General features: G+C 47.5%; 2 protein-coding genes and 1 long non-coding RNA gene across 9 annotated transcripts; 1 reads left to right on the plus strand and 2 right to left on the minus strand.

Moving 5' to 3' along the window:
* Nucleotides 1–1148: 1148 nt before the first annotated feature.
* tll1 (tolloid-like 1) lies at nucleotides 1149–17040 on the plus strand. Of its 3 annotated transcripts, none has more exons than XM_088373311.1 (22): nucleotides 1149–1401; nucleotides 2337–2753; nucleotides 7076–7177; nucleotides 7260–7340; nucleotides 7477–7629; nucleotides 7794–7907; nucleotides 8975–9153; nucleotides 9379–9479; nucleotides 9570–9694; nucleotides 10060–10175; nucleotides 10413–10515; nucleotides 10600–10716; nucleotides 10793–10938; nucleotides 11222–11417; nucleotides 11492–11617; nucleotides 11975–12135; nucleotides 12206–12386; nucleotides 12470–12595; nucleotides 12976–13103; nucleotides 14117–14330; nucleotides 14771–15021; nucleotides 15307–17040. In XM_088373311.1, the coding sequence occupies exons 2-22, from the start codon at nucleotides 2579–2581 to the stop codon at nucleotides 15439–15441; spliced, it is 3030 nt and encodes a 1009-aa protein (XP_088229437.1). In that variant the 5' UTR covers nucleotides 1149–1401; nucleotides 2337–2578; the 3' UTR covers nucleotides 15442–17040. The 3 variants fall into 3 exon arrangements, with proteins under 3 accessions (XP_088229437.1, XP_088229436.1, XP_088229438.1); XM_088373310.1 differs by having other exon boundaries at nucleotides 1155–1401; nucleotides 7794–7911; nucleotides 9374–9479; XM_088373312.1 differs by lacking the exons at nucleotides 1149–1401; nucleotides 2337–2753; nucleotides 7076–7177; nucleotides 7260–7340 and having other exon boundaries at nucleotides 7490–7629; nucleotides 7794–7911.
* On the minus strand, nucleotides 6734–16068 carry LOC148399806 (uncharacterized). The gene is made up of 5 exons (XR_015857958.1): nucleotides 15862–16068; nucleotides 15329–15484; nucleotides 11848–14335; nucleotides 11665–11709; nucleotides 6734–7010 (listed from the first exon to the last, which is right to left on the minus strand). It is a non-coding gene; the product is annotated as an uncharacterized LOC148399806 (long non-coding RNA).
* A 426-nt stretch (nucleotides 17041–17466) lies between the features above and the next one.
* Nucleotides 17467–26612, minus strand: stox2a (storkhead box 2a). 5 transcript variants are annotated; one of them, XR_015857957.1, is made up of 5 exons: nucleotides 26080–26598; nucleotides 21128–21280; nucleotides 18546–21057; nucleotides 17749–18218; nucleotides 17467–17653 (listed from the first exon to the last, which is right to left on the minus strand). XR_015857957.1 is itself a non-coding variant. In XM_088373307.1 (5 exons), the coding sequence occupies exons 2-5, from the start codon at nucleotides 26411–26413 to the stop codon at nucleotides 18011–18013; spliced, it is 3207 nt and encodes a 1068-aa protein (XP_088229433.1). In that variant the 5' UTR covers nucleotides 26414–26467; nucleotides 26534–26612; the 3' UTR covers nucleotides 17467–18010. The 5 variants fall into 5 exon arrangements, 4 of the variants coding, with proteins under 4 accessions (XP_088229433.1, XP_088229432.1, XP_088229435.1 ...); XM_088373307.1 differs by having other exon boundaries at nucleotides 17467–18218; nucleotides 26080–26467; nucleotides 26534–26612; XM_088373306.1 differs by having other exon boundaries at nucleotides 17467–18218.
* Nucleotides 26613–26631: the final 19 nt, after the last annotated feature.

The following is a 26631-nucleotide window of genomic DNA, read 5'->3' on the forward strand; positions in this document are numbered from 1 at the left end:
CTGCATATTATTATGATAACAAAATATAGTATTTATTCTCTAACATTCTTTTTGTACAATAATCAACCTATCTATAGTTTGAGTTTTATTTTAAATCCATTTAAATAAACGTACTATTTTTAATGCGACTTGTATTGTGTTACATGCTCTGTATGTTATTTGCACATACACACTGCCAATTCAAAACAAATCATATAAGCATACGCATTACCTTTACATTTCACTGATAAGCAAAAAGTGCACCAACATGTAAATTGTTTCTGATGTAGTTTGTTCAAAATTTACATGGGAAAAGCCAAATCAGCAGTTTTGGCGGCAGTTTGCCAATGCTGCACATCAATACGCCGCATAGCCAATTAGCCTTGGTGGAGCAATTAGCAGCCTCGATTAGCATATCAGCATCGATAACGAAGGAATGGTGTGATCTTAACAAAGTGGAACGTGATAGAGTGCAGTGTTTCATTACCTGTCATTACATCACTCATGACCTTCAAGAGCTGGCTCAAATTCGATCAGAACCACTGAGCAACTTACAATGTAGATAAAAGAATTGGTGACTTTTTGAATCTGGGAAAGCCCTCAAAATATCCATTAACTGTACTTGGCCTGCGAAGCAATTATAGAAAGGCCTTTGCAACCTTAATAAGACCATATCTACCAAATCTGCAAACCACAGCACTTATTCTCCACTCTCCAAAGTGTGTGTGTTTGTGCGTGTGTGTGTTGCCTAAATGCTGGTGAGGTACTTTCACAAAGTTTCAGGGACGCACGGATCGATGTCGGCTTTAAATAGGGACACAAATACCTGCAGGGAGCATTAATCTCAATACTTTGGATGCTGTCTAAGAGGCAGACATTTTGCTGATCTGGACGCATAGACAATGTGTGTTTGTGTATGTGTGTCCTACAATTGAGTTTCTTCAAAGCCAAAGTTTGTTTGCAAAAGTCTCTCAAGGTTTTTCTTCACCAACTAAATGGCAAATAAAGAAAACACAATGGCACATGCACACAAAAATATGCACTCAAAAATATGCTAGTTTAAACGTGTGCATGATAACGCACTCTCAAAAAGACGCACGCAAACGTGTGTGCGTGTGTGTGCGTGCACACGAGGGATTTGCAGCGGCCATGTTTGCGGTTGGACAGCTTGTCGGTTGGATTGGCGGCGTGACGTCAGAATGGCGCTACCTGCAGAGTACCTCTGCTGCAGGCCGAGATTAGCGACAACAGGGACAGCGTCTGATAATCTTGTAAAGGTTGTGGAGATTGTGGTAGTGGTGGGGGGGTACTAGCACAATCATACCAGTCCCCCCACCACCATCACCACCAATGCCCCCAATGCCAACCCACCTTGACCCCCCACTGCAGGACTCTGAAGAATGGCATGATGACAGCATGCAGGTAAGCAGTGCGTTTGGTTTTCTGTGTGCGCGCTGGAGCATGTGGCAGGAGATTAACGACGCTCGTTGATAATGTCGTTGGAAATAGTTTTGAAACGGTGCACAAGTGGTTAGCAGTTGTGCCTCGCACTGTTGATCTGCATTCAAATCTTAGCGCGCATGTTCTCCCGGTGCTGGCGTGGGCGTTCTCCGTGTGCTTCAGCTTCTTTTAGCAAAACAACCACTTAGCCTAAACTGCCTCAATGCTACCATCCAATGGGAAACGCTAGTATTGGCTGATGGGGGTCACAATTAGCATCTGATGATGGTGCTTCCTTTTAAGCAACACATACCTGAACACAATTGTGCTGCTGTCGGCAGAAAATATCAACAGGGTACTCACTAGAATATATTCTTCATCCTCTGCAAAGAACGGCCAATATTAGTGACGTACTGAGAAGCTGAGAGATTAGCTGAGCCTCAATTACAGTATATCAATGTCTTATACTGCCCCCAGGTGGACAAGGTGCATACAACATAAGGAGAAAATGTAAACAGTGTAACTATTTTTAATTGTGCTGAAATATGTCTGGCCATAGTGAAATGTTTCGGCTAGATAGGAAAGAGAGAGCGAGAGAGAGAGAGAGAGAGAGAGAGAGAGAGAGAGAGAGAGAGAGAGAGAGAGAGAGAGAGAGAGAGAGAGAGAGAGAGAGAGGTAGATTCACGCACAGATTGTCAGACTCACTTGCAAAGGAGGTGACAGTTGTACCGTAGTACCACACGATACATCGACAGTCTTTTGCAAAAGTGTGTCGCCCACTTTAGTCGTTGAATTACCGTAGTTAGTTGGTGCGTGCGCGCGCGCGTGTGTGTGTGTGCGCGTCCGGGCGGATGTTTGGAGCGGGAGTCCGGGTTGCACTGCCTTCACGGACCTTCTTCTTCTTGTGGGACTTCCAGCTCGGTGGTGACGGCCCCTCGGCGTCGGCACGGCGGCGGAGCGCGATGGGGGGCTCACGGACGAGCGCGGCCAGCGAGCACAAGAGCACTTTAGCGGCGTCCTAAGCGCCGCTCACCGGGGGACCGGTGACCGGGGCGACCGCCCGGGGCGAGCGCGGGGGCCGGTCGGGGCAGAGGCGTTGGAGGAGCCGCTCCCGTCCCGTCCCGTTCCGCCTCTACTCCACTTGCGCTTGTTGGGTCGGATGGAGCGAGTCCCGCCGGCGGTGGCCGCCAAGATGCGCTGCTTGACGCTACTGCTGGCCGGCTTGAGCGTGTGGGCCAAGGTGGGCTTCTGCGTGGACTACGACGACCGCGACTACGAGTATTACGACGATGACAGGCCCGACACCATCGACTACAAGGACCCGTGCAAAGCCGGTCAGTCGCATTGCATGCACTTTATCGTTACGCTCCGTGTGCGTGCGCGCGCGTGCAATAGCGAGATGCCAGCATGCTCATCAATAGTTTTGCATCACTTACATATATCCGAATATATTATTAAAGTAGCCTTCTATGTGATGATTATATTATTTTGAAGCGTAAAATACAGCATGCATCAGGACACTACATATGCTTGATTAATAATGAAAGCGTGGTCAATTCTTATGATTTATATAATATAAAACATACTTAATCTCGAGTCAGTACTGGCCATCACATTTAGGTAAAGTTTTTCAATAAACTTTTCAAATGAAACTTTTACACTGATTTAAAATCTGCCCTATTTGTTTCCCTAGCACATCAAGTTTTCATGACAAAACTATAAAAATCACATCAATTGCAATATATTGAGCAATATTTAAGAATTAAAGGTTAGGTTCAGTAACAGGTGGGATCTTTTTTTCTGGAACAGCATAGCAATAAATTACAACACATGGTAAAATCCGTATTGTGCAAGATTTTTTATAGGTCAGACAAAATAAATGAAAGTATCTTAAAAATCTTAAAATGTTTTGCTCCCTCCAGTGGTACACCACAGCGGCTTCATCATTTTATCTGCAGGTGTATATTACAGTGCAGAGTTCAGTTGTATTTAACTTTTAAATAGCCTGCAACACAGTTGCATTCAAGTATTTTATTTTAAGTACATTTTCATCAAACCTATGTTTGCATTTTTTAAAGTACTTTCAATTGCAATTATATTGGTATCAATAAGGTGCAAGTCCACCAAAGTACTTGATTACCTCTCAACTATTGTACAAAATCCCCGGAGAAGGTGACGTGCGTACAATGCAGATATTCGGGGCTTTGACGGGCTAAACAACAGCTGGCTAATAAAGGTTAACCTCAGGGGGCGCTAACTGCAGCCAAAATGTGACTCAGGGCATCCTAAGGGACAGCTAAAGTCGGGAGCGGGGCGAAGTGACCGCTAGCTTCGAAACAATACCGTCATAAACGTTAGCACAGATGCTAACGTGGTGGACAGGCTTGCAAAGGCACCCCGCCCGACCCAACCCAAATTTTTTAGGACATTTATCATTTGCGTACCCAAACTTTCCCATTTTTCGCACACTGCTGACTTAGCAAAAGTTTGACCAAAAGCTTGTGTGAAGGTGCCAGATGGGCTTCATTCATCTCATCAGCTGAAGATTTTAATTCCCTCGTTCAGTGAATTTGATTTTTATTTGTGATGTGCTACAAGAAAGTAGCGAACACAATGTAGCTCACTGTCATGGAGTAAAAGTGGTCTTCCTAAAAAAATAAAAATACTCATTCAAACCACTCTGACAAATGTAAATGTCTCCCCGAAAGTACTCAAGGTAGCAAAATAATTTTAAATACACACTTCTGCTAATACACACTGACTGTCCACCAGCTGACACCAGCAAACACTCGCACACACACTTGCACACACATTCCTAACATTCCAAATTCATAAACCTGACAACCTTTTGCCTGTGTGCACCTTACTCTCATCTCTGTGTGTGTGTGTGTGTGTGGATGCTTAATCCCGTGACTCAGTCGTGTGTGTGTGTGTGTGTGTGTGTCGTGCAAGGAGACAGTAAGTCTATATACGTCGGGCGGGAGGAACTGAGTGAGTCTTGTAGGTTAAAAAAAGCAGAGTCGTGTTGGTGTTCAAAGAATCTGGTACATAAAGGCCTCATTGAATCTTGAATCATTGAGTCAAGCATGTTTACATCTGTTCGTGTGTGCTTTTCCAAAACACGTTTCAAAGAATGTTCGGGCTCGTCCGCATGACGTTGCCAACGTTCCCGATCAAAAGGATCCGCCATATCGATTGACCGTGCAGGAAATGAATCCTTGGAATTCTGCACATTCCATCACCTCCCTTTGTGCTGAGTCATCATTTTTCAATGTCACCCAGCAACTTCGACGAGATGCAAACGAATGAAAAATAAACGAACTGACTGTTTATATTAAGAGCTTGGGCGGCCGATACGTCGGAATTGATCGGAATATTGTTTATTCGTGATGACCGCGTGTGGCTAACGTTCATTTGATTGGCTGACAAATGACGTTCGTTCCAAAGTGTGCAAAGACGAGGCGATTCCAGGCACTGACCCCGTGCCATCGTCTGAACGCGTCACTATTCCGCCTCCTGTTTTCACTGGGAAAACATCAGCGCGCTCTTTGCCTGTCTGCTTATCTTCTCCGAGGCCCGCGCTGCGAGACAACACGCACACACACACTCTTCCAGGTCTTTGTGATTTCCTTACGTGGACACACACACACACACACGTAGCGCTCACTCCATTCACCCGTGCTTATCTCTTCCTGGTTGTCTGCATCCTGCTGCTCAGCTGGAGATGACACACACACACACACACACACACATGCTTAAACACAGAATGCTCCCAAGTCATTCATGCTTCCTTCCAATATCATGGCTCTCAGAAAGAAACACACACAAACACACACATGTTGCGAAGCAGTAGATTTCTTCACCGGGAACCCGAAAGACAAAACTTGTTCGTTGTCCTTCCAACGCGTTCGAACGCATTGAATAGTTAATGCAAGATTTAAATCAATCAATAAATATGTATATAAATAAAAAATATATATAAATAAATAAATAAATATTATATATAAATATGATATATTATTATACTATAAATATTTTTTTTTCTTTGATGAAAATTTGTCACACATTTTTGCGAGTCCAAGTTTGAATCCTTTGCTTTTAAGTATCTCAATCCAATATAAGCTTGTCAAAATTTCTATGAAGTTGTATTCAATTTCCAATTCTTTGTTTTTGTTCACGAAAATGCGCATGCAATCGTTCCAGAGCCGCTTATCTGATTCCCAATACAGCGCCTGGAGTAAGGTTAGCGTTTGAAGGGCAGCGCATCGGTCGGTGTCGGCCGACGTCGCTCTCCGGGTCCTGGTCAGGAAGGAAACGTGGCTGGCGTACATGCGGCTTTAAACAGGATTTTCCCGAGGCTGCCACCGAGCTTCCGAAAGTCCTCCTCAGGATTCCCGCCTCAGCACAAACACATTCACTGTTTTCTTTTGCTCATTGTTTGGCGCAGCGCGGGTGGGCGGTGTTTCGTTTCAAAGCGATGAGTCGGCCATTCTGCCTTACTCCACTCACCTGCTAAGCGCCCGCTCGATTGTGATCAATATTCAATGTGCGCTTTACTCGGAAGGTAAAGTCACCTTCCTCGCTGCTAACAAATCATTTTTTGTTAGCGACTTGGGGCAAAGGCTCCGCTGCCCCTAGCGGGAACAGGAAGTGACTTCAAAATGGGGGAAAAAAAAACTTCACAATGAAGTCGTGACTGTTGATTTCCGAATATCTAAACCGATAAATGACATCTCGTATCTGGAGATGCCCCAAAACGCTCAGTGCGGATCAACAAGCGGCTTGTACAATGATTACTTTCAGGGCAAAAATCCTCCAACGGGGCAAAGAGATAATCTCTTTTTAATATGCATGTTCACGGCCAAATGCGCTGTAATAATATTACAAGGCCTCACATGGAGCGGCGCGTGCGCACATTTCGGTCAACCTGCGCCGTGACCTCGTATTTGAACTCTCGAGTCCAAATCAAAAGATCAACCGATACATTCATTTCCCCCAAAAAATAACAAAACAGGTTCATCTTGGGTGCTGACCGATACAACGACGGAGGAATGATTAAACCGAGCGTGATGGTTTATTTTTGGGCTGTACGGGAAATCAAATAAATAAAATCCCAAGTGCTCCAACCGGACTTTGCATTTTATAGGAGGGGAAGCGTTGCGACAGCAGATGGAGGATGCCCCTGAGTCTTGAATATTTTAGTGTGTAAAAAGTGTGAGTCACTCCATGCGAGTCGGGAGAGTTCACACGCGCAACGTCACCATCACTTCAGGTCAAGCATCTAGTTAGGATTTTTGACAAGGGGAGAGGGGGGGGGGGGGGGGCTTTGAATGTGAGCAAATGCGATGATCGCAAAAATTGAGCTTATTGAAAACATCTATCAAACAGGAAGGAGGCAAATGTGAAGAGAAACATGGCAAATGGAATTGATAACATCTCATTCCAAAACGTGCCGATAACCATAGAAGAAAAAATGTATCATCAGGGTATCTGCAGTTTGGTGCATTACCGTGAGTGCGCGTGGACGTTGACCTTCTCCGAACGCACGCTTGACTTTGTGCTATTTACAGCAACGCTGTGGTTTTCTTGTGCTGGGGGAAAAAAAAAAAAAGAAAGGAAGACGTTAACTGATGGAAGTGATGTGCGGTGGTTGCAGCTGCATTCTGGGGCGACATCGCCTTAGACGAGGAAGACCTGGAGATGTTCCAAATCGACAGGACCGTGGATCTGACGCGCACCCTGCGAGGACACACGTCGGGTGAGTGAGGTGGGCGGGGCTTAATGTGGCCACGCCCGAGCTAAGATTGCTCACTCTTGATTTTTGTGGGTGTTTGCGTCAGGTGGTCTGGAGGAACCCCGAGTAGCAAAAAAGAGAGCCTCCTTGTACCTGCTGCTTGAGAGGATACGAACGTTCGGTTTGGGTAAGATGACGCTCAAGCACCCGATGGGAAATAAAAAAACTTATCTTAAAATCTTTGACGTCTACAACCGTCAATGACACTGAATGAGTTAATGGATTGTGAGCCAGCCTAAATTGATTTTTGTTTTGTTTTGTAGACTTTCTGCGGAAAAATTCCAGTCACAAAAGTCAAAGTGGCAAAAGCATCAAAGCGGGATACAAGAGCCGCTTTCCTCGAGCAGCCACCTCCCGAGCCGAGAGGATCTGGCCCGGCGGGGTCATTCCCTACGTCATCGGCGGGAACTTCACCGGTGAGATTTTTGGAACTGGTAGTCGAAGCCGTATCCTTCCCGCTCGGCTCTTTAACACTCGGATCAGGATGTCTGAAACCAATTGATTGGATTCCCATTGTTTCCAATGGGAATCATTGCTTTGGATTTTGTACCATTGGGTTTGATGTATATTTGTTTCACAGGTAGTCAGCGGGCCATGTTCAAGCAGGCCATGCGGCACTGGGAGAAACAAACGTGCGTGTCTTTTATCGAGAAAACCGATGAGGAGAGCTACATCGTTTTCACCTACAGACCATGTGGGTGAGTTACTGCATAGCCAAGTTCTCGTCCCAATTGATGTTTACCATTTGTTGAAAATTTTTCACAATCCTCGTGGAAAAACAATACCTGAAAAACTACTTACAGTAATAACGTCTTTATAGTTTTTCTTTTATTTACTTCCCAGCACTAGTGTGTGTGTGTGTGTGTGTGTGTGTGTGTGTGTGTATGTGCGGACATGTGTGTGTGACCTTGTCACAGCGTGAGACGATACGCTCACTCAACAATGGCTCCGCTTTCCTTCCTGTCCCGCTCCTGTTTCCACATCCCGCCAATCACACTGCGGACTTTTAAGTGTTTGTACGCTCGGCGGGTTTCCTCGTGTGTGTGTGTGTGTGTGTGTGTGTGTGTGTGTCCACGCTGCTGAGAAAGGCATTGTTTGGCCGAGCAGTGGCATCTTAAAAGTGTTTGCAGCTTTCATTTGTCGCCAAGCGTGAAAGGAGGCCTCAAATGCCATTCATTCATTTGAAAAATATTACAGCTTTTTTTTTTTCTTAAAAGGATTTAAAAAAAAAAATGCTAATCCTTGCACACATCCCGGCCAGTTAAAAACGACGATGATGATGATGGCGGCCGTGTCGGAGATTAGATCCTTTTTAATCGGATGGACAAATACACGTGCGCCATGGGGGGAGACAGGCAGATGGACAAAAAAAAAAATGCAAGTGTGTGTGTGGCACGAATCACGCCATTGAACAGATGAATGAATTAAAGTAACAAAAGTTGCAGACCTCCGATTGCAGTTGGCGGGATAACGCTAATCAGATTTGTTAGCCTAGCTCGGATACCTCGGCAAACCAGAACTGAGTTATGAAACGGCGCACGATCCAAGTGTTGGATGTAAATAAATAAATCCTGCTGCTTTTCCTTTGCTGGATGTAATACGAGGCAGGAAATCCTGACTGTGTGTGTCTCTGTGTGTGTGTGTCAGAATGTGTAACACAATCCAACTAAGCCGTCAAATTTGACCTGTTTTGACCATTGACAGAAAAAAAATTAATAAAAATAAAATAAAATTAACAAAATTGACAAAAACTCTGCTCAGGTGTTGCTCCTACGTGGGTCGCCGCGGCAACGGGCCCCAGGCCATTTCCATTGGCAAGAACTGCGACAAGTTTGGCATCGTGGTGCACGAGTTGGGCCACGTCATCGGATTCTGGCACGAGCACACGCGGCCCGACCGCGACGACCACGTCACCATCATACGCGACAACATCCAACCAGGTGAGGACCGCGCTACCCATAATGCACCAGGACTCACTATTAGCATTAATTTGACGGTAAGCGTTTATCAGTCGTAGAAAAACGCCACATATGCTAATTTCTATTTGAACACCAACAGTGGAGCAACACATGTAGACAATTAAACGCTCATTTGATAATAAAACTTTTTTCGACTGTGTGTGTGCGTGTGTGCGGGTGTGTGCGCGTCCGCTTCACCCAGGTCAGGAGTACAACTTCCTGAAGATGGAGCCAGGCGAGGTCAACTCTCTGGGCGAGCCGTACGACTTTGATAGCATCATGCACTACGCCAGAAACACCTTCTCGAGGTAAACAATTCATCAAATGTCAGAATAAAACATTCCGATTTTTTTTTCCCCATAATGGAGGTGTTCCTTACGTTTGTGTGTGTGTTAAAGGGGGATGTTCCTTGACACCATCCTTCCATCCAGGGACGAAAACGGCGTCCGGCCTGCCATTGGCCAGCGGACTCGACTCAGTAAAGGAGACATTGCACAGGCAAGGAAGCTCTATAGATGTCCAGGTACTCATTATATTTACTCTGACACTGCTCTGTGCGTGTGTGTGTGCGGCCACGGCCTGCGTGTGTGTGTAAGATGAGCTCATCATCAGTGCTTCCGTCACACTTTGTGTTCCGACGGCTTCCTGCGCACGTTTGTGACATTCCTGCGGTCCCCTAACTACCTCGTTGACGTCAATTTGGGGTCAAATTTATCACCGAGGTTTACGATCTCATCTGTCCAACGACATCAACTGTTGGGCCATCTTATTAAGTCCACCCAATCTCCAGCACGAAGAAAACTAACTTTTTCATCCGGCTGTTCTCGTAATCTTGTTTTCTGTCTGAGCATGTATTCTACGACTAATACTGCAGTGTGTGTCTTAAAGCGTGCGGAGAGACCCTGCAAGATTCCACAGGCAACTTTTCATCTCCCGGTTACCCCAATGGATACCCTTCGTACACTCACTGCGTGTGGAGAATATCTGTAACGCCTGGAGAAAAGGTACACGCACGTGTGTATATATTATATATCACACATACACAAATATTTGTGACTTATTTCCAATGTCTACGCATAAAGTTAATTTGCCCCTGCCAACATGGCCGCCATGCCTGGCTGCTATCAGGCGCCGGTTAAGAGCCTTTTGCATCATGTGATTTTCAAACATAAAAATGATATTTGGAATGGATGAAAGAAATTTGACCTAGCGAACCACGATTTAATTTTTTTTTACAACAGATCGTGCTGAACTTCACCACCATGGACCTGTACAAGAGCAGCCTGTGCTGGTACGACTACATGGAGGTGCGCGACGGCTACTGGAGGAAAGCTCCTCTGCTGGGTCAGACGCTTGCAACACACACACAGAACGATAAAAAAACACCGGTGAATCATGGGAAAAAAAAATGAGACGTGCGAACTACAGGCAGGTTCTGTGGAGACAAACTTCCTGACGTCCTGACCTCCACCGACAGCAGAATGTGGGTCGAATTCCGGAGCAGCAGTAACTGGGTGGGGAAAGGCTTCTCTGCCGTTTATGAAGGTAACAAAAAAATGAAAACTACTCTGGAATTTTGTGCACTTAAATTTACGCCATCGTGATGCGCGACTTCTCCCAGCGATCTGCGGCGGCGACATCATCAAAGACTCGGGACAGATCCAGTCGCCCAACTACCCCGACGATTACCGGCCCTCCAAAGAGTGCGTGTGGAGGATCACCGTGTCCGAGGGATTCAACGTGGGCCTTAGCTTTCAGGCCTTCGAGGTGATTACGTGCCTATGTCGTGTCTGAGGGAGGGGTCAAACTCTGGGAGGGGAGGGGGGGAGTCATATGGATTTAAAGTCCAGGAAAGTCTCACGAGTGTGCGTGGGAACGTCTGGTTTGGATTTCATGCTCTAATAAGATGGTAATCGAAATGTCTGCGCTAGCGTGTGTGTGTGTGGTCTAGAAGTCATCACGCTGGTTTGGAATTAAAAAGAAAAAACAAGTTACGTGACTCCATCAAGTTTTAGATTTTCGTTATTTGACTACGTTTTTACTACGTTAGATCGAGCGACACGACAGCTGCGCGTACGACTACCTGGAGGTGCGAGACGGGCCGCTTGAAACGAGCCCTCTGATTGGCCGATTCTGCGGCTACGACAAACCCGAGGACGTGCGCACGACCTCGCACACGCTCTGGATGAAATTTGTGTCGGACGGCACGGTCAACAAGGCGGGCTTCGCCGCTAACTTCTTCAAGGGTGAGCTTGGCATAGATCCGCAAAACATTTCGATTTATTGTATATATTATAAATTATTATATTGTATGTTGCAGAGGAGGACGAGTGTTCCAAACCGGACAACGGCGGCTGTGAGCAGAGATGCGTCAACACGCTGGGAAGTTTCAAGTGCGCCTGCGATCCGGGCTACGAACTAGCGCCGGACAAAAAGAGCTGCGAAGGTAACACTGACGAGTGTGTGTCGCTGAAGTGTGTATTCTCTACTCACCCTCAAATTTGATGTCAAGTGTCGGGAAGTGCAGAAGCGGTTTTCCTGAAGGGGAAAAAGATGATCATTATTAACTGTAGTGCGGGTGAAAAAACGAGTAACTTAATTGGAGTGGGCATGAAGGGAAACAAGAAAATCAGATTTTTAAATTCTTGAAAAAAAAAAAAATTGTCGACTACTCACCCTTAACGAGCAGGTTTCCTGAGCAACGTCCTCCCAAATCTTGATTGCCATTCAAGCAATAATGATGACGATGTAGCGTGTAAGGGATGGAGGCTGGCTAAGCGCGCCCTTCCTTCCTTCCAAACAGCGGCGTGCGGCGGTCTTCTGTCCAAGCTGAACGGCACCATCAGCACGCCGGGCTGGCCCAAGGAGTACCCGCCCAACAAGAACTGCGTGTGGCACGTGGTGGCCCCCACGCAGTATCGCATCTCCATGCAGTTTGAGGCCTTTGAGCTGGAGGGCAACGAGGTGAGCTCGGCCACCCACCTTTGCTGCGGCGCCATCTGCTGGAGGTGCCACATCACCGTGTCTCGATCAGGTGTGCAAGTACGACTACGTGGAGGTTCGCAGCGGCCTGTCGCCCGACTCCAAGCTGCACGGGAAATACTGCGGCACCGAGGTCCCTGAAGTCATCACGTCGCAGTACAACAACATGAGGATCGAGTTCAAGTCGGACAACACCGTGTCCAAGAAAGGCTTCAAGGCGCAGTTCTTCTCAGGTAAACACACCTTCCTGTGTGTTACAGAACATGACATGACGTAGCTCGCTAGCTTGTTTTAACGTGCGCGCCTTTTGTGTCAGACAAGGACGAGTGCAGCAAGGACAACGGCGGCTGCCAGCACGAGTGCGTCAACACGGTGGGCTCGTACGTGTGCCAGTGTCGCCACGGCTTCGTGCTGCACGAGAACAAGCACGACTGCAAGGAAGGTGCGTCAAGGCACAACCTTTGGCTAAGGTCGTCTCATGCGATTTGGATGAGATATTGTATTTCGCAACAGCGGGCATAAAACCCTTGAGGGTGATCAATATATTGATTATTAATTTCGTATTGATGCGTGGCTATAAAGCAGAACTTGGCGCTTGCGTCATATTGCTGTGTTATCGCGAGGAGTGTGCGTGTAATTACACTCAGCATTGTTTGTCGTGTCCATTTCACACTCAAGTTGTCAGCGTGCTTTTTTTTTTTTTTTTTTTTTTTTAAATGCCTCCCGCTCGCTGCTTCCTGTTCCCTTTCCATTTCCTTTGACCTCTTCCTGTGCAGCCTTGATTTCAACTTCCTCCCGCCGTGCGTGTTTGCGTGTGTGCAGCCGAGTGCGAGCACAAGATCCACAGCGCCAGCGGCAGCCTGAGCAGCCCCAACTGGCCCGATAAGTACCCCAGCCGCAAGGAGTGCACCTGGGACATCACGGCCACGCCGGGACACCGTGTCAGGATCGTAAGTAGACCCGTGACGTCGTTTTTTTCATAATCTACATTATTCAGTATCCAAAGAGCAACCAATTAAGTGCCATGGCATATTTTTTCATCAACGACAAGGTTAGCATTTGCCGCCATCTTTGTCCGTCCAAACGGTAAAGTTGCTTTTTGTAATATTTTCCATGCGCCACTCAGAGTTAAATCAAAGAGGCACTTTTCTGTAAGTGGGCTAAAACGTGCCGAGTGCGTTCATGCAATTGAAAAAGGCCTCAGGTTACTTTCCCCATCTGTTTCCCTCACACATACACACACAAACGCAGTTGTGTGCGCACATTCATACGTTCATGCATGATATGGACAAATGTGTGATGTGTCTTTGTGGTAAGATAAATAAATAATAATTTAAAAAAATCCTGGGAATAATAACATTAATGCTGTATTTGGGAAAAAACATTAGTAAGTAAATTTTAAATTTGCTCCTTTAAGACTTGAATACACACGTGCTGCTAACTTCTGGTGTTTCCTTGTCACCGATTACTTGTCGTAAAGCCACATCCTGTAACATGCTGCCCTCTACTGGTTTGGAGCGTCACACCTGCTTTCATAAAGTAGCCTCATTTGCACATCAATCATTTTAGTTTGAATCCAGTATTTAAAGTATGTAAATAGTAGTTGGATCAAAATTGAAACTATACGACGTGCTTTTGCTTGAGGTCTTAAAAGCACACACACTCATCAGAGCTAGTTGTAACCTGGTTTGCCCTCCGCCGTTGACGCGGGGTCATTAACATTTAATTCCGTAATCTCCTAAAATCGCTTATGTAAGTGAAAATGTTGAACAAACACGTGGTAGACATTATGCCCCAGAATAAAACGTGCTCAACCTTGTCAGTAAATACCACACACACACTTTTCATAAATATGAAAATTGAGATATAACAGTACTTTGAAAGCAAATATTTTCTTTGGTGGTAATAAGTTGAAATGCTACAGAATATTTTCAAAAATCTTTGTTCCTCCCTTACCGTGTAGACGTTCAGCGAGTTCGAGATTGAGCAGCACCAAGAGTGCGCCTACGATCACCTGGAGGCCTTCGACGGCGACGGCGAGGCGGCGGCCATCTTGGGGAGGTTATGCGGCAATAAGGTTCCCGAGCCGCTGGTGTCCACAGCCAACCGGATGTACCTCCGATTCATCTCCGACGCCTCCGTGCAACGGAAGGGCTTCCAGGCCACTCACGCCACCGGTACACTAAAACACAAGTGCTTTTGTTAATATTTTCAAAAAAATACAAACAACAAAGCCATTTGACATTCTAAATGACTCCAGTAAACAAACCTGCGCAAGTAAAACTTTGGCTGGATCAATGTCTACATCTAGTGGCCAACACAAAAAATACACCCTCCGGCAGTCTTTTTTGCACTTAAAAACAATTTAAATTGTTCTTTAAGCTGTTAAATGCAGTAAATTTCACAAACTTTATTTAAATCGAGCACATTAACAACCTCAGATGTAAGCTAGTTCTTTGCATAAAACATCATAATAGTAATTAAGTAAATTTTATGTTTTTAAATAGGGGTACAAATAAAGGCCTCCCCGTAATATTTAATGTATTTTTGTTTTTTTTTGCACTTTTCTTATCTTGAAATTGCCCAAGCTTGACAAGCATTGTTGTCTTGCGCGCAGAGTGCGGCGGCCGTCTGAAGGCGGACGTCCGGCAGAAGAACTTGTACTCGCACGCCCAGTTCGGCGACAACAACTACCCGGGCCACAGCGACTGCGAGTGGCTGCTGACGGCCGAGCAGGGCTACGGCATCGAGCTCAGCTTCGTCACCTTCGAGGTGGAAGAGGAGGCCGACTGCGGCTACGACTTCATCGAACTCTACAACGGCTACGACGCAGACTCGCACAGGCTCGGACGATTCTGCGGGTCGGGGGTAAGAACGTGTGGAGAAAAAAAAAAAGTCCAAAAATTTCTTCACCTCCAACTGAGGGGGAGACATTTTTTTTTTAATTTTGTTGTTACATTTAAAAACACAAAAAATGTCCGACTTAGGCGAAAGTATGCCTTTTTTTATGAGTACTTTTTAAATCAGATTTATTATTATCATTATAAAATATAAACTGGACAATATTTTGCCTTTTTTTATGAGTACTTTTTAAATCAGATTTATTATTATCATTATAAAATATAAACTGGACAATATTTTCCCTGCCCTCAGCCCAGGGAAGGAATCTACTCACCAAGCGACGCCTTGCTGATCCGTTTCCATAGTGATGACACCATCAGCAAGAAGGGCTTCCACATCCGCTACTCCAGCACCAAGTTCCAGGAAAGCCTTCACGCCAGGAAATGACCTCCCGAAAACCTTCTCGTCCCATGGACGCCGACATTGTTACCTCCCCCAAAAAGAACATCAGGCGTGGAATTACGCAGTGAATTCCAAACGTTTGTCACGGACGTCTAAGCTGCTCGTTGGATGCGAGAATGACAAATTGCGGATGAACTAAAGAACCTGCAAAAATGGAACATTTACGCATCCTCCATTCTTGGACTGTACAGACTATTGAATTTTTTTTGTCTTTTTTTTTTTTTCCTATTTACCGCTCCCAAAACGGCTTCACGTGTTGTGTTGACTGTGTGTGTGCGTGTGTGTGTGTTTGTGTGTGCGCACAGAGAGAAGATAACATGGGTAAAAAAAAATTATCAGACCTCCAACAAGGCCAAACAATCTGAAAAAACGTGGAGCTACCTGACTGGCAGTGCAGTTCCTTACCAGTCCAGAAGGTGGTGGTAACGAGCAGTAAAATGGGTGCCGACACTGCTGAATCTTGTGGCTCACTTGCTCCCATGCAAAGGGTCTAAAAAAAAAAAAAATGACATAACCAAATATAATAGTTTCTCAATTACCGTATGTATTTGTGCTTAATCGTGTTAACTCAGACGAAATGCAATGAAATGTAGCATTATTCACACTTTAAAGGTAAAAAATGGACAAAATAAACTGTTTTTTTTTTCGGTGGATATCAGAAAGGGAATATTCACGACGGGCAAGGAAAACGTTCCCAATGGTGCTACAAGGACGGACACGACGGACAGCACTAGTCGTGTGGAACTACATTATTGCCTTGTCATTTTGTAGCTGCTCGCCATTTAAACGCACGTTCTTTTCCTGCATCGATGTGTTCGAGATGATGTGTGTATGTCAAATGTTTTGAAATGGAAGAACGACAATTCGCCCTTAACGTGCCAAGCTCGAGAACATCCCCAACTAATGTGTTTTAATATTATTATTAAGAGTCTGTGTCTGTGATGCCGACAAGTCCTCCGCATTATTAAAGTCCACAAAAGGTTGAAAAGATCGATAAATGCATGACTTACCTTTTTTTGGCCGAGTGAGCCACGTCGAAACAAAATGGTCGTCCTAAGGCATCCGGGTAGTCACGGCCAAAAAGCCGGGAAAGGGCACAAAAGTCATGAAAATATCGTAATTAAATGTTAAAAGCGCATTAAATTAGTGTATTATGGTCACAACTATCATACACGTAAAGTGGATATTAAAAAAATCGACAAGGGGTTGTTGTGATTTAAAAAAATGAGACCAAGATTAAAACTTTTTCCCCACAAAAAAAAAAAAAAAGCTGATGGGTTTAATTAGAGGCACTTTAGATGGTAAACTTTTAAAAAGAATTGTGTTGACTCCCATTTAACAAGTTTGAATGTACAGAGGTACAGGTCACATTCATGGTGGAAAGATTTTGGTCTCATTTTGTAAATCACAAAGACCTGACATTTGGACATGGGTGTGTAGAATTACACAATATAAAATTACAGGAATGAGATATCAGAAAAAAATGTTAATTTTGCTGTGGTCTTTTCCAGAAATGTCTATAAGTCAAAAAATACTGTATTATTATGTACAGGTATTACAATATTAACTGTTTCTAAAAGTGAACTGACTTTGGCTCTTTACTTTACCTCCACCTGTTGTCCATCCGCGGTACTGCAGTGTTTTTTCCCGCCCATTCAAACAATAGATTATCTAAACGGCAATAAAACTTTATGAATAAAAGACTAATTTGGAAAAATGTATGACCAAAACACTCACCAGTCACAACAATACGTAGATCTGTGCAATTTGATTTTTTTTTTTTTTTTGGGATGAGGGTGGGAGATGTTTTGGGGAGAATCGGCGGCAGCGTGTTCAAACGACGTCAGCCGAATTCATTTTCTATCCAAGATGTCGTCGTTGAGTTCTAGAGTAACTGGAACCCATCCCAGCTGACCTTTGGCGAGAGGACCCGAGGTACTTGAAAACAATTCTTCGGCTAATGAACAAAATGTCAAGTGTAAGGATGGAGGCCATTTTGTCCAAACCTGCTTTTTGGTCACATAGCATCTTTAATACCACCGTTATAATAATTAGGATATCAAAAGTATGGAGTATACATTACATCATTTGCATCGCGCCACACAAACCGGAGCTGATTTATGTCGGTATTATCTTTCCTTATCCCTCCTTCTTCTTCTTCTTGTGGTGGTCTCCACATTGTGCTGATCCGTTGAGCCTTTGTTCGGGAAGAAGAACACTGAATTGGACATGAGGTGATAGAAAAAGCTTCCAAATGTTACTTGAATCCTATACTCTACTACTTTCCCATACCGGTAAATCTCCAGATAAGTCAGCAAAAAGTCTTCTGTGAAGTCTTCTGGCCTTTCCTTATGATTTTTTTTTTTTTTTTTTTGCAGTCAAGTTCTTGTTGAAGCTGTGGGAACAGTCTCTAGAAGCCATGCCTGTTTTTTGTTTGTTTGTAACAGTCCCAGTAAGATTCTCCGGAGTCCCAAGGTGTGTGAATGTGTGAGATACCAGAAGAAAAAAAATAAGGAAAAGCAAAAAAAAAAAAAAGAAAGTCGTCCCCTGGCTTCTACACGCTGGTGATGGAGGCCAGGCAGTTGGCGGGCTTCTGCAGTTTGTCGGGCTGCGACGGAGCGGGCGGCTCGGGGATGGCGCGGAAGCTGAAGGGCAGTCCCGCGCCGCCCGGGCCCACGTGGTGCCCGGGGCTCAGCGCCGGGTTCTGCCGCCTATTGCTCTCCACGATGCTGGACGTGTTGGACGCCAGGCTCTCGCGCGTCCTGCGAAACACCAAGCGATGAAAAAGAGAGTCGACGCGGCATATCAGGAACCGACCGTAGAATGGCTACAAAAAAAGTCCACCTGGCTTTTTCTAATTCAAACTTCTCATGTATGAAATGAGCCACAGTATATAAATAAAGCACATTAGCTAGTTAGCTAGCTAGCTAACCAAACAAATGTGGAAAAAGTATCCACCAGCTTTCACATTTTTTTTAAAAAAATGGCCTTTAAACTGAATTATCAAAATATGAAACGATAAATTTGATCATGGGTTCGTTGTCGATGTAATGAACGAATTGACGAATCAAGCAGCCGAGCGAGCGTACCTGGGCGAGTTGAATCCGCTGTCCACGGTGACGCTGCTACTGTCCATGCTGTCCAAGCGCGCCGAGTGGGCCGACTTCTGGCTGCTGCCGTTCTCCGTCTCCTTGGGGCTGAGCAAGGTTAGGTTGCTCTCCAGTTTGCGCTGCAGATCGTGCTCCTTCTCCCGTTGCAGGAGCCACTTGATGGTTCCCTCCCCGGCGCCGCCGCCGCCCACCACGGTGCCGCCGCCGCCGTTACCGCCCGCTTCCCGATGGTCCTTGCCGTCCTCCGCCTTGGCCAACTCTTTGTGCGAGTCCTCCTCCGCCTCCTCGTCATCCTCGTCGTCCGAGACGTTGTAGTAGTCGAAGGAGGCGGGCGGGACGGTTGGCTCGAGGCAGGCCTGCAACATGGCGGGCGAGGCCGAGGAAGCGGCGGAATTGGAAGGCTGCTGGGGCTCAGGATTGTCGAGGGCCTCTGTTGATTTGGCGTGCGAGGCTTTCCGCAATGTGCCAGACTTGGTGTAGCTGCTGTCCGCGTAGCCCGCGGACAAGGCATTGTGTGGGGGGGGTTTGAACAAGGTGTCCTTGCTGAAGATCTCCTTCCTCTTGATGGCACCGCCGCCGCCCCCGCCGGGGTCCACGTTGTGTTGGTGCGGCGTCAGGCGGGCGCTCTGCGCCGGCTCCGGCGTCTGGCTGGGCGTCAGTCGCAGCGATCCGCCGCCGCCGTTTTGACCCTTGGCCGCCGACAAGTCCTCCTTGTACTCCATCTTGTGCGGAGAAGTGAGGTGAGGCGTTTGGCGGTCTGCCGGAGAGCCCTTTCGGCGTCCTCCCGATGAGGTTAACGTGTCATATTCTGATTTTGCCTGAGGCGAGGGGGCAGTTAGGATTGTTTCGTTTGACGTATTGCACTGGAAGTATTCGTCCGCCGAGGGCTTGGGAGAAAGTCCCATGAGCTCGTTGTACGACGGCAGGCTGTCTCTGCTCTTGTTCCTCTCGGCGCTACTGCGGAGCCTCAACTCGTCCGCGCTCCCTTTCCCCAAATCAGGCACATTGAAATCCGAGTGGAACTTAGCAGCAGAGAACATGATCCTTGAGTAGTGGGCCGACTTCTGCGAGGCGCGCAGGGTGCCGTCGTCCGTGTAGTAGTGGGCGCCGCCGCCGACGCCCCGCTCGTCCGCTCCGGCCTCAAAGTCTTCGGGCGGGCCGAGCGATGGCCCTTTAAGGGAATTGTCCATGGATCGCGAGCGCTCCTTGGCCTGGTCCGAGCGGTCGTGGCGCGACTTGCGCTCCTGATTGTGACTGTGACTCCTCTGCACCCTGGACTGGCAGGTGCCCCGGGAGGGCTCGGGGAAGGGCATCTCCGTCCTCCTCTTGGCCAGCTCCCCGGACACGTCCCACTCGGGCGTGACGGGGCAGTAGGACTCTGTGATGTTGGGGTTGCTGTGGACGAGGTACGTGGCGGCGCCGCCGCCGCCGCCGCTACGCCGCCGCTCCAGGGTGTACATGGCCTCCCGAGGGGAGCGGACCAGCGAGTGGCTGAAGAAGCGGTAATCCCTTTCCATGAAAAGAAGATCCCAGTTGGAACCCTCGGAGGGCTCCCCTCGGGAAGTCCGCGGCTTGCTGTGCGAGCGAGACTTACCGTGCGGGACCCGCCGGTGGCCGCGGCCCCGTCGGCTGCGGGCGCTGTGCTGCGCCGACGAGCCCGCCTTGTGTTTCTGCGTCCGCTCCTCCTCCAGCCGCTTCATCACGGCCGTGTGGCGGGCCACGTTCTCCACCGTCAGGTCGGGGTTGATACGCCGGATGATCTCCATCTCGATCTCGCGGGGGATGGGCGCGGCGGGGACGTCCTCGTCGCGCAACGGCCACTCCTCCGGCGGGAACTGCGCCGAGAAAGTGGCCAGCTGCCTCATCTTGTCCTTCTTGAAGCTCAGGCGGAAGAGGCGCAGACCGAAGCGCTTGGATTGTTTCTCGCCGCTCCCGCTGGCCTCTTTCTTTTTGGTCAGGGTGTCCGTTTTGTACGGGAACGACGTCACGCTTTTGCTCTTGTCTGCCGGATCTTGCTGGACAGGGGGGGACGTGAGGGGGGGCGGGTAGGGGTAGGACGGCGGTTCTCCTCGCTGCTCCTTGCTCGCCGGAGCTTGGCCGTGGTCCTTGGGGGTCTTGCTCTGCTGCTCCTTCGCCGTCTTACTCTGAAGCCTCGGCGGCGGGTCGTCGCGTCGGGAATTGTACGAGTCACTGTGATTCTTCCGGGAGGGCTTCTCCGACGGGCAAGCGGGCGCCGACGGCGTGACGTTCCCCGACTTGGGCGAAGTGCACTGCTGAGGTTGCGGCGGCACCGGCGGCGGCGCCGCTTGTCGCTCCTGCAGCCGGTCGTCCAGGTGGTACCACTTGTTGTTGCTTCGGATGAGGGACGGCGTGATGAAGTAGGTTTGGGGTGTGACGATGAAGTAGCCCTCTGGAGTCGGGTAGATCTTTCTTTCTCGCACCAGCATGTTCAGGGTGTGTCGCAGAACCTCCAAGCTGGGTGTGGGCACGCCTTGGATGGAAAGAGAAATGGGTTGGGGTTCTGCCCGGTCGTACCTGCCGCCGCCGCTGCCGCCGCTTACCTGGGAAGCTGGCGGTGAGGTGCTCCACCAGAGCCTCCTGGCTGACGGGCTTGTGGGCGGCGTTCATGGCCGAGATGGCCAGGCACAGGATCTCGCCCAGCGGGATGAACTGTGACTGGCTGATGGGCGACATGCTGATGGGCGACACGTCACCTGCCAGAGACAGCCAGTGAGAGAGAGAAAAGAAAAGAAAAGCATGGCTGGGTGAGTGAGAGAAGCTATGACGTAATGGTCAAACGGCTCTAGCTCCACCTCGTCCTCTCTCCCTCCCTCCCTCCCTCCCTCCCTCGCTCGCTCATCTTCCTGTTTGTGTGCTAGCTGCTGCGGCAACCCTCGTACTCGCGCGCCACGTGCTGTCGCCTTTGTCGAAGTGAGCAGGCTTCGCCGTGATGTCACTCGTAGCGAGCTCACGGTCCTTTTCCGTAGCGCCTCCCGCGACACCGCGCCGGACGGTCAGTGGAGCGACGCTATGACGTCATCGCTTCATGTCACCCAACGTAGCTGGCGTGCACAATTTGGAGTTGCGAGCTTTTGCCATCTTTTTTAGTCAAGACGATTTTTTCTGCCACTATATTCCTTCTTCTAAAACAAATTTCTTTCATAGCGCCAAGGCAAATAGTACAACAACTACAAATAGAAACTCTACACTAGTTAGACAATTTCACAATAGATTACGTCATAGCACGTGAATAAAAAGGTTGAAAATAGGTTCAAAATGGGTGCGGCGGCGGCGGCCATATCTAACTTTTTCAATCATGACAATGATGGGATGAATGAGATGAAAGAATCTTATTAGTGGTTCGAAAGTGTCCCAGTCACTGGGGCAAAAAAAACTAAACAAAAACAAAAGTAGTGCAGAGGAAAACAGCCAGAAGTAAAAGAGTGCTGCTACGCATGTTGAGAACAATTTTTTCAATGAATTGGATATTTTTAAATATCCCTGACTACTTTTAAAAACAGGAATGTGATTCAAATTGACAATGCAGAAAATACACAAACTGATTATTTTTTAGTAATTGGTTTGGGACATATTAGAAAATCTCCCAAAACTTTGATTGTTTCCAAAGTAATAAATGTTTGCTAATGTAAAAAAACCTACAAAGATTGTTTTTCGTTCTTCTTTTATAGACTAGAGACTGAAATTCTGATACTTGGCAAATTTGACATTAAACAAGGTCTCCTAACACTTAATCGATGGCGATTCATTTGCCGGTCGATTAATCGATAAACTGTGAAAAAAAAAATCTAATGGGCGGGTTTTCTAATGTCTTACGAATTTCGTTACTCCCCCTTTTTTTTCAAGCCCAAACATTAGAGCACAGAGTTGGTACTCCACTATTTCAAGCTAAGTGAAAACGTCCTGTTCTTTTGGTGATGCAATATTGTTTCTTGTTTTTGGAGTGTGGTGAGGTGAATGGTCATCCATGGGTGGATCCTTTTCGGGGGGGGGTTTGAGGTGACGCACTCACCTGATGCCCGAAAACTCGGCGGGGACGGCGAGAAATGGGGAGGAGGAGGTGGAGGAAGGTGCTGCTTCTGCACACGGATGTCTTTCTCCGAGCCGGCCCAGGCCCGCCGCACGTTGCGGTTCTTCTTCATCGTGACCCCCTTGTTTTTTTTTTAGGGGAGGTGGGGGGGAGAGGGGTGGTGAAGGGGGAGGGGGGGCAGGGGGGAGGTGGACCAACCTCAGGGGCTCAGCGCCTCCCCCTCATGGGGTAGCGAGCGTCCCGCTAGAGCGATGGCCCACTGGACATGGCAGGAAGAAGCGGCGTGCGTCTCATTGACGAACAGCGACGCGGTGACGGCAGCGGCGGCGGCTCGTGGCGGGCTCCCTCCCGGGAGGCATCACCCGGCCACCATTTGCATGCGCGGGGGGGCACATTACGCTCCGATGCGGGGGAGTGGGGAGGGGAGGGGAAGGTAGGAAGGAGGTGAAATGGGGTAAATATAATAAAAAGAGAAAGGGTGGAGGGGGCGGGAGGGGGGGGTGGATGTCGTTTTCAGGATTGTTCCTTTCCCATCGAGGCCTGACAATAGCTCAGCGTCGTCCGGAAAAGCGGCAAAAAAAGCGGCGTCCAAATCAAAGCTCCTGCATTCAGCCCAACGGTAGTACGCCGAGCGGCGGGGACGCCACGTTCACCTCCATCTTTATCCCCGTCGAGCGCCGCCACACACACACGCACGCATGCACGCACGCACGCACAGACACCCCCGTCGTCCTTCTGTTTTTTCTCTCCACCCTTGACAAACACGAGTGAAGGGCGGGGAGGGAGACAACAAAAACAAGCCAAAACGGGAGAGCATAGGAAGAAGAAAGAAATCAAGTCAAGAATAGACATCCAGCCTCGATGGCGGCGGCGGCGGCGGTGGCGGCGGCGGCGATCCGTTAGCCGTAGCATCCATTCATTAACGCAGGGGTGGGTGGAGTGGAGGGAGGGAGGGAGGGGGGGGCGCTTGTGTGTGAGAGAGTCGGTCGGGGAGGGCGGGTGGAGGTGGTGGGGGGGCAAACTCCAGTCAACGGCTCCTCTTCCCGCCGCTAATGCTGCAGCTGCTCCCAGCACCTCCAGGAAGGGTGTGTGTGTGTGTGTGTGAGAGAGAGAGAGAAAGTGTGTGCATGCGTCTGGATGCGAGGTGTGTGTGTGTGGGGGGGCATTGAAGGGGGGGGGTCCACATTAAAAAAATAAAATCACAGCTCGGATGAAGTCAGCTGACTGCATCCTCACCTTGGTGACTTTTTGTTAAAAGAGGGGGTGCACACAAAATGACAGGGGGGGGGGGCATCTTGTGGTGTCACAACCAATCTGCTCCAGTTCACTGATACTAAAGAAGAGAAAAGATGAGGAGGAAAAGGGAAGGGGGGTGAACTAGCACGCCAGCCATTTTATTCCTCAGTAGTGCTGCAACAGCCTTTGTTGCCATGACGACGCAAGCCGATGAGCTCATAGCTGTTACCTCGCCGAGCACCACCAGAGCCCCCCCCCCGCATGCACACACACACAAGCCCCCCCCACCACCCCACCTTAAAGTGGCAGTTGCTCACAATAGAAGATGGGGAAGATGTCATACGTCATGTGACTTTTTATTGATTTGGCTTCATTGGTATTCAGTTCATAGGTAAGCATATGCAGCACGGTGGAACAAGTGGTCGGCAGTCTTGCCGTGGTGGTGGTTCTGGGTTCAAATCCGGTCGTTTCGGCAGAGGTAGTGTCCGCGATGGTTAGAAAAGAAAAAAAAAAAAAGACTATGGTTTTGATGTTTACGCTTTGTTCTCGAGGTTTACGTGTCTGATGTTTTTATAATTTTTTTTTTTTTTCATTTAGTGTAATATTTTCAAAAAGCCTGTAGATTAGGCACACTGACAATTTAAAATGGTCATGTTGTTACAGAACCATTTGTGGTCACTTTCTTGCTTGAAGGGTTAATAAATCACAACATAGAAGCTACTTAGCATTAGCATTAAGCTAGCAAGGACTTTGTTTTGTGTTTAGTTTGACAGGAAACTTCATAAAGCAGCCGCAAGCCTTTTTTTTTAAATGAATTGTGCACTATTTGTCAAACTAATTGTGAAGTGTGTTGAGTTGAGTTTACTTCCACCCAAAAAAATAAATAAAACTCAAGTCGGGTCACTCGAGGGACACTTTGGTTGGGCCTGTAACTTCTTTACTAGCCTGAGTCTTTCTGCCCTCTAGTGGAACTTTTAAGACACCTCATGTAAACTTCCTCTATAGATGGAAAACGAGTCAAAAACAAATTCCTGCCGTTTCCCGTCATTCTGTGGCGGGACGCTCCCTTTCCTTCCAGACAGCACTTTTCAGGATACCAAAAAAAAAAAAATGCTTTTCCTTCCTGCTGCCCCAATTGTGTATCCAACGGATACCAAGACCCCCAACTAATGGGATTTAACGCTCGCTGCTAAAAACCCTTTGACGGAAAACACACAACCTTTGTCCACCGCTTTAAAGAAGGGGTGGGAACCGCAAAGCCACATCAAAATAGTGAAACGATAATTTTCTATCAATCCAGCTAGCTTTTCAAATCGAAATGACCAAGGATGATACTCGAAACATGACTTGTGACATAATCGATAGAGAACCAACTTTGCCAATTGTATCAAAACTTATAATCAATCAAACACCATCAATATATTGATACATTAACTTTCATTTAACACAATGACAAAAAAATGTGAATAATATCGATACTTGGTATCGGTACTCACCCACTCCGAAACAATGTAACAACCGATGCTATACGATTTTGCATCGATATTTGGCCCAACCTTGATATTAATTACTCTTCAAGGATAAAATCCTCACATAGGGCTGTTTTTTTCTCAGTCACACGGCAGTATTCCGTATACTGGTACGGCAAGTGAGCTATTAGCTCCAAGACAAACATTCCTGTGCTTATCGGTGTTTTGCTTCAGTCTCCACACAGACAACTACTCGAGCGCAAACGTTCACCTTTGGACGACACCGAAATGTATGTTGTGACCAAAAGCAAGCATCATTAAGAGTCCATTGATAACTCATAATAGAAAACTGGATGATGTCACACAGGGCATCAATTTTGCGAGCATCAACTAAATATTTTTTTTACTTATGAACGAATGAATAAATTGTCATTTTGCTGAACAATGGTGAACTTTTTTGTTTGTTTGTTTGTCAGTAGACAGTGGGAAACCTCATTGCATATTTTTCATTTGTTGCTCTGTCCAGAAAAAAATTAAGATGGCTCCTATTTGATTATGGAAAACTGGGATTATTCATTCATGATATTTAGCTCAAGTTTATGATATTAATGTAAGGAAGTTTCCCCAAAAAAAAAAAAAGTTCTGACTTAGGAAATTTTTTTTAGATAGGAACAACCGCTGTGGTGCCAAATATTGAATAATTATCTAGTGTTAATGGGTATAGTGTAATTAAATAAACAAAATGGAGGACTGGACCCACCTAAGGAGGCGATGTGGAAACCCGGCGGAGCCTTCAGGGTTCTTCTTGTCCATCCGTTCCGCAGCACTTGCAGGTGATCTTCGCGGCCGCGGATCAGCAGCACGTGCTCGTCCAACCAGCCCAGGAAGAAGACCTCAGCCAGGGCCCGGGTGAGCGCCTGGTTCCAGAAATGTTGCATGTTGGTGGCCTTGAAGTCCGCGAACACCTGGTACCCGGCCGCCACCGCTGCTGGCACCGGTGGGGTGACCGACGTCTCGTCCTTACGGTGGCCGCTCAACCTCGACAACACCACGGCCAGCGAGTGCGGGGCGATCCCGAGCACCTTCTCCTCCATCACCAAAGTTCACGGTCACAAACTCGGCTTCGAAACAGCTTCATTCTGTCAAAACTAAAGACAATAAAAATAAACAAAAGGAATTTGTGGAGAATATTTAGGTCGAAAATAACGACCAACCGAGGAGCAGCGTGTGACGCCGTTGGTGCTTTTGGGGTCAAGTTTGGAGCGGGCAAGTGTGGGGAGAGTGTTGCGTTCATGTATACTCGGAGACTTCT

Source organism: Syngnathus floridae, chromosome 4, assembly GCF_059516105.1.
Source record: "Syngnathus floridae isolate MCC-2025c chromosome 4, RoL_Sflo_1.0, whole genome shotgun sequence".
Taxonomy (NCBI): Eukaryota; Metazoa; Chordata; class Actinopteri; order Syngnathiformes; family Syngnathidae; genus Syngnathus; species Syngnathus floridae.